We start from the raw sequence: 7,343 nt of genomic DNA, 5'->3' as shown, positions 1-7,343 counted from the left end.
GTTCACAATTTTCTCTAACACCTTTTACAACAAATTTCATTACAGACACTAACAAATATGAGCCAAAAAATCTATGCAAAGCTCAAAAAAGAACCAAAAAAGTACTACTTTGCACTCCATCAGTAGAGCTTGAGTACAAAGCTCCACCTCCGCACTAAATATTTAGGGTGCGTTTGTTTGACTTCTTTAATTTTCACTAGACTAGACCAGGCAACTTATTAGGTTAGTTTAGTGTTTGTTACGTGTAGAACTAAGTTTAATGGGATTAAACGGGACTCGCCTACATTAACAGACTCGCTAGAAGGTCTTAGCGAGACCTCTCTGCGAACCATGAGACTGGATAAGACCCTCTCTTTGCTTCACTTCGTCTCCTCACATCCTCTCTCTGCTCTACGTTATCATGAACATTAGGAGCCACCATTACTTACACTCACTAGCTCTGGTGAGATCACAACACCAGACCACCACCACTATCTCACTCTTTCCTTTTTATGAACCCAGAATGACAAATGAGATCTCAGATTCGAACCTCAATCGCAAAACCCTCGAGCTTCAGTTTGAATCTGAGAGAACTTCGACGATATTCTCGGCGTCCCGCTCTTGCCGTTCTCCAATTCACCTCTGAGGAAGATCCCGCTCCTAAATAGCCGCCAATCTCCGCCGATACTAAAATCCACCATCGTCGCTACTTTTAGTACAACTCTAATCCAACTCCCTCAGTTTGTAATAGAAACCAACACTCTTGGATTGGAGTCTTTGCATCGTTCGGCGAAGTCAACAAGCTCTGTTGTCTAGCATTGAACGAAGCCAAAAAAGAAAAGGGGCAAGAGTCCAGTGATTCCTAGAATTGGAAATGTTGTGGGTTTGTGTTGGTTTTTACTTTGGTTGGGGGTGGGGTAGCTCACGAGTATTATGGCAATGGAGTTTTCTGGGTATTATTGTGATGGCTTATTCTGCGTATATTGCTTCTTCTGAGTATTATTATGATGACTTCTTTTTATTCTTCGTTTTGTTGCTTTTTAGTTAATTTTTATTTTTGGGTTTTTTTTTCTTAGAATTATTATGATGAGATGATTGTTACTTCAATGGAATTCATGATACAGTTATTGGCTTTTGCTCAAAGTTCAAACTTTTCAAGTTTCAATTCCATCAATTTATATCACAAGAGATGAATTCAATAAAACTTGAAAAAGATGTAATATTTACAACAACTTGTCCAGCTTAGTTTGACATTACACCAAACATTTTACTAAGTCAATCCAGCTTAGTCTATTATAAGCCAATCCAACTTAGTCTTTGAAGTTAGTTCAGTTGGAGATACTCCGATGCAACAAATGCACCTTTAAAGCAGTCTAGAAAAAAAACGTTGTCTCAAACACAACCAAATAGGATGGGTAAACAAGCTCTCAACTTGAGTCACAACTCCAATGCACATTTGACATCAACAACAACAAGATTGCTCCAAAAGGTCTTTTTGTCCCCTTAGCGCTTTCAGAAGTCCTTGTTAACTAGCACAACGCTCGTCTTCAATTGCCAAATACCAAAGTCAATACTCTCATCAAATTCTTCAAATATCAAATTTCGCCAACGACACAGAAAGGATCACCATGAACATCAAACAAAGCCCAAGTGGAAACCTAGGGCTCTATCACTTGTACTTTTATGCGCAAGCGGAAACGTATTCTAATAAAGTATCAAATATCAATGTTGTAAGTGAAAGCGAAGAAACAATCTCAAAATAAGAATACAAGAGATTAACGTGGTTTGATGTAAAAGCCTACGTCCATGAGCGAATCACAACGAAGAATTTCACTAAACAAATGGAAATAATAAGAGTGTTTAACTCTCACAACCCAAAGCCCACAAATTACAAGCCCTAAACTAAACGAGTAGAAAATGCAAAACAAATGGAGTAAAAAAAAGCTTTGGACCATGGTGAGACCAAATACATTGGACCCTAAGGTCATATTTATAGTGCATAAGACTCAGGTTACAATGAGAATCATAATTGGAAGTAAATCTAAATCCTAATTAATCCTAATCAAATAGGTAATTAACAAAATCTCTTCACCAAGCAAGAAATCCAACTAAGAAGTCAAATCCAAACCCAAATAGGACCTCAAAATGAAATTGGTAACACAAATCTAATTTCTGAATCTTCTAACTTTGAGTTGTAAATTACAACAACTACATTGTAATTATGTACTTAATAGGTTCTTCAAATACCTTAACTTAGGAGCTATGATTGACAGAAAGGGATCCCTTTCCACCAAATCCATCTAGTCCGGGATCCGAACCGTTGAATTTTGATTCAACGGCTACACACAAGGGACCCCTTTAAAAGTTATAATAATAGTAGCCGTTGGGTCAAAATTTAACGGTCCGGAATCCGGACTAGGTGGATTTGGTAGAAAGGAATCCGATCCCTTTCCATGATTGACAACTAGGTATCATTCATGATCTGTGAGACCCGTGTAGCGAATAACCTGTTTCACACTACAGGGTTGAACTGAAAACGGTTTTAAGTTCATAAGGATGATTAATTGAGATTAATTACAATGTGATGGAATAATTAAAGTGCTGAAATAAAAACGACTGCAGATATTCAGACTGGGCTGAGTAATATCCGGGTTCCATCCTGACCAATTTCAGTCAGCACGAGGCCCGTGGCTGAATCCGTAATTTCAGGCACTTTCGAGCCCCTTTTCCTACTCACGGTCTCACATAGTCTCCTCTCACTCTCTAAGGCTCCCTCCCACAGGCATATCTTGTTATCTACGAAGACACCGTCGCGGAGCTGCTGCATGCTCGACGCAACCAGGTACAATCTGATACTCCTAGTCTCTGATCTTACAGTATCTTTATGCTTATAGACTGCTGTTTGGTTGCCCGAGAAAATCCGAGAAAGTTTTAAGTAGTCTCAGGAAACTGCTCGATCTCATTTCCTAATTGCTCTGAAACAATTATAGTGCACTTGTGATTTTTCATCTGTCTCTTTATTTTGTGAATCTGATCAACACTAAACTGATGTTCCAATACAATAGTTTCGACGTCACTCCCATTTTTTATTTGTGTATCAGAAGGACTGGAACCGATTTGGTAGTGAGAATTCAGATTTAGATCCATAACTTTTCGTTTATGATGTTGCGAAGTCACTCGTATTCACTTCAATTTCGGCATTGATTGAGAATTGAGTTGCTTGGAAACTAATTAGATCAAGGAATTTTAATCCTGTGTATATAATCCCACTGTTGAGATTACAGTTAAGTAAGTGGATATAATTGACTATATGCAATTTCAGGTAATACGTGGTTAATTATCGTCGCTAAATATTTACTTAGTTTTCCCTGCAATCAATGATAAGGTTCATAAGCTTTGGCGGCACTCGCATTTTCAATTTTCTACGTTTGAAGAGAATAAATGAAGTATTTTGTTATACACTTGTAGCTGACTGTGCATATTGGAATTATAGATGATATGTGGTTATTTTAGAGTCGAAACTATTGGTTTACGATTTAACTAATTCAAGTACAAATCGTGGAATTACAAAATTGTTTATTATTGACAATGAGCTACCGTGCAAGTTTTGCTGTAATCATAATTTGAGCCTTATTCTTCTTCGATGTGCTTTTTTCGGGAGATGTTATTTGCATTCCAAAAGGTAAACTGTGAATAACCTACCTGCTTTCAAGACCTTGCTAGACTGTTTCAACCTTTTTTCCGAGGCATGGCTTACTGTGAATGAACATACCATTCACGTTGGATGCTTTATGCAGGAGTTAGCTATGCTTTTGTTCAATGTTTATGTTATAGTGAAATGTTGAAATACCAATTGTAATTGGTATGCCATCTTGTAAACTGTCTTTTGCTCTCTGCTTTTTTTGCCCTGCCAACTGTTACCTGTGCATGGCCTCATTCATCAATGCTTCCTACCGCACTACGCTAATTTGGTTACACGACATATTGCTGAGTATTTTCCTGACTTTCCTTTTGCAGGGTACATAATTTCATTTCCACTGATGAATTCCTTGTCGTTTTTATCCAAAGGAATTAGCTAACAAATCCTTTCAGAAATATCTTTTGCTAAGACACTTTATGGTCCGCACTGTTACTAGATTCTGTAGGACTCAGTTCTTAAAGCCAAGAACAAGCATGCCCTCAATATTCTGCTAGGTGCCTAGGAGCATAATAGCTGCTAAATTTATTGCAATCACTGACCTTTTGGGTTGGGACTGCATCATCCCATTAAGATCACTGCACGTGGATACATTACAGGAGAGTATAACTACAATTACAAATCGTGGTTGGGTTTGACAACTTGAGTACACATGGAAGTTCAAGGACCTTCGAATGATGCAATGAAGCACCTTCCTTTAACTCCACTGAGAGCAATTAGGGGTGTTGTGTGCTTACTTGTACTTGTTTTGACTGCATTCATGATGATAGTTTATTTCGGCTTTTTGGGCGCTGTTATAATTAGACTTTTCAGCATACATTACAGTAGAAGAGTAACATCCTTCTTCTATGGTAATTGGATAGCTTTGTGGCCTTTTCTTTTTGAAAAGATAAACAAGACTAAAGTTATTTTTTCCGGAGAAACTGTTCCTGCTGGTGAGCGCATCTTGCTTATGTCAAACCATAGGACTGAGGTTGATTGGATGTACTTGTGGGACCTGGCACTGCGAAAGGGACGCCAGGGATACATAAAGTATGTTCTTAAAAGCAGTTTGATGAAACTGCCTGTGTTTGGTTGGTCGTTTCACATATTGGAGTTCATCTCTGTGGAGAGGAAGTGGGAGGTCGATGAATTAAACATGCGTCGAATGCTTTCAACTCTAAAGGATCCCAAAGATTCCTTCTGGCTTGCTCTTTTCCCAGAAGGAACAGATTTCACGTAATTTCTTGAACTGCTTCTGCTTTCCATTTTCTATTGTAGAGTTGGTATAATCTAAGGGTATGCAACATTATGTTGACTATGCACAGTATCTATATATTGGTTCTCGTCTCAGACTTGTTATTCTGTAATGTATTGAATCGGTTCTTCACCCGACTATTGTATGCAGTGAGCAGAAGTGCATACGCAGTCAGAAATATGCTGCTGAGAATGGATTACCTGTCCTAAAGCATGTCTTACTTCCAAAAACAAAGGGCTTCTGTGCCTCTTTAGAAGAATTGAGGGGCTCTTTGGATGCAGGTTCTCTTATTTACCTATCATCTTTTAGGTTCACTCATTTATTTGAACTAATCTTGCATTTTTCATTACAATTTGAAATGCAAAACATCTTTTCTTGAATGCGACTGATTCGCCTTTAATTGGTTCTACCCAAAATTGACTCATCTTCAGCTAACAATATTAATTACTCGACTTATAAGCAATGCTGCCCTACTTATAAAAGTTCCCTCTTCTTCTGTTTGTTTTTTTCTGAAATTTTTTATGTTTTTCTTTATTATATATTCAAAGAATTATCCATTGACTCTCAGGATGAAACCAAACCTTGGCTTCGCATAAAGCTTGTATGCTCATATGGCTTTTGATTACTTCTAGAAATTTTTAACTTGGCACTTCAAACGTCAGTACTTTATTACTCATTTAGGGCCTTGCTTTCCTGTTAATTCAAAGACTTAAATCAAGTATTTGAATATATGGATTTTGTTGTCAGTCTGTGCAGAGAGAATTTTGAAACTCTAACCCATACTGTAGAATATTTACACAATCCAGATCTTGTCGATCAGAATGGGTTGAAGTTAGTTACAAGAATCTGATAATATTTGGACTACCTTGTCTTCTTTCCACAAATTCAACTTCATGGAATATTCTTCTTATCGCTTGGGATGACTTTACGGCTTCTTGTTTTGAATACTCTTCCTAATTGAAATAAGGAGCAACATCTGTGGTTGGAATGCTTGAGTTGCAGGATTTTGTTCTTCATACCTCTGTATTTGCATTCATTTACTCAAAACTTTAATTGTTATTCATTTTTGGTTTACCTTTCACTTTGATGATTTACAGTCAAGTAAGTAGTAGTTTTCTACAGAAGAAAAAACGTTGTTGGACCATATAGGATTGAGGTTATACGACTATATACTATTGAGCTTGTTTGACATTCTAGCCACGTCTTTTAGAGCATGTAGAAGGTCATTGTGTTATTTTTTTCACTTCACCTTTACCTCTTAAAATGTAATTTATTCTGTCTGTTTACCGCAGTTTATGATGTGACTATTGGCTACAAACCCAGCTGCCCTACTTTCTTCGACAATGCCTCTGGTGTGAACCCGTCTGAAGTTCATATGCATGTCCAACGTATCCCCCTTGACAATATTCCAACATCTGAAGACGAAGTTACAACTTGGTTAATGAACAGATTTCATCTCAAGGACCAGTTGCTTTCTGAATTTGATTCTCAAGGGCATTTTCCTCGCGAAGGATCCGAAGGTGACCTTTCTACTCTGGAGTGCCTTCTTAATTTTGTGGCCGTAAGTATCATGACTGTAATATTTACATACCTAACCATTTTCTCGTCCATCTGGTTTAAAATTTACGTAACTTCGGTATGCGCTTATCTCACAGCCGCAACCATTTACAATTTTCGACCATCACCACTTTTTAGCCTTGTAAAAGGTTTGTTTAAGCACAAATCATCTTAGTATCGAGGGAAAGACGAGAGGTTTTAGGTTTGATCCTTCTACTGGTTGTAATTCATAAGTGGGTCTCGATCCCATACAGACACCAGAAAAGTTTCATTATTGAGAACAGTCTATGAAGCAGATTATTTTACTTACAGTTGAAAATGCCAGATCCAGAAGGGTAAATTTACTTTGCTTTTTGAAAGCTGTTCATCCCAAACGGGCATGCGAACGATGTCGTTCGAAGTGTCATGTGATTTGTAGAAAATAAAATGAGATCTATTTGCAATGTATCTTCCTCCATTATAATCAAGAAATGTGAAGGTTTGTAGGATTTTGAAACAAAAATTAATATGTAATTAATTAACTAGATGTCTACGCTCTACTTAACAATTAGCAAGGAAACATAAGGGTGTGTTTACGAAGGCGGAATGAAATGAGCGGAAACGGAATTGCACGTAGTTTGAGCAATTCCCTTGTTTAGTAGCACGAAAGGAATGAAAATCTGGGTGGGACCCAGCTCAATTGGGGAATCACATTCCAGAATTTCCCATTGTTGGATTTTCTAACAATCAGTGGTATTTAGATTCCTTGAATTGGTGTCCTACATGAATCAGACTTTTGTTTCAAAATTGCCTTTAATTTGTCTTTCCAGAAATCTACCAATTTGGGAAGCGGTATGAGAAGTTGGGGTTGGGGAAGAAGATGATATGGAGGAA

General features: G+C 37.6%; 1 protein-coding gene across 1 annotated transcript; it reads left to right on the top strand.

Moving 5' to 3' along the window:
• The first annotated feature begins 2,617 nt into the window (after window positions 1-2,617).
• LPAT5 (lysophosphatidyl acyltransferase 5) lies at window positions 2,618-6,789 on the top strand. The gene is made up of 4 exons (XM_068468073.2): window positions 2,618-2,821; window positions 3,997-4,894; window positions 5,064-5,194; window positions 6,206-6,789. The coding sequence occupies exons 2-4, from the start codon at window positions 4,329-4,331 to the stop codon at window positions 6,643-6,645; spliced, it is 1,137 nt and encodes a 378-aa protein (XP_068324174.2). The 5' UTR covers window positions 2,618-2,821; window positions 3,997-4,328; the 3' UTR covers window positions 6,646-6,789.
• Window positions 6,790-7,343: the final 554 nt, after the last annotated feature.

Source organism: Pyrus communis, chromosome 10 (genome assembly GCF_041283825.1).
Source record: "Pyrus communis isolate YQ-2024b chromosome 10, ASM4128382v1, whole genome shotgun sequence".
In the NCBI taxonomy this organism is placed as follows: domain Eukaryota; kingdom Viridiplantae; phylum Streptophyta; class Magnoliopsida; order Rosales; family Rosaceae; genus Pyrus; species Pyrus communis.
This window is presented reverse-complemented; position numbering and strand designations above follow the sequence as displayed.

What these genes read in the sequence shown, in the direction of transcription:
- LPAT5 (XM_068468073.2), top strand. Translation starts at nt 4,329, where the DNA reads ATGGAAGTTCAAGGACCTTCGAATGATGCAATGAAGCACCTTCCTTTA. An exon ending in CCAGAAGGAACAGATTTCAC is followed by an intron (nt 4,895 to 5,063) that starts GTAATTTCTTGA and finishes TATTGTATGCAG; the next exon opens with TGAGCAGAAGTGCATACGCA. An exon ending in GAGGGGCTCTTTGGATGCAG is followed by an intron (nt 5,195 to 6,205) that starts GTTCTCTTATTT and finishes TGTTTACCGCAG; the next exon opens with TTTATGATGTGACTATTGGC.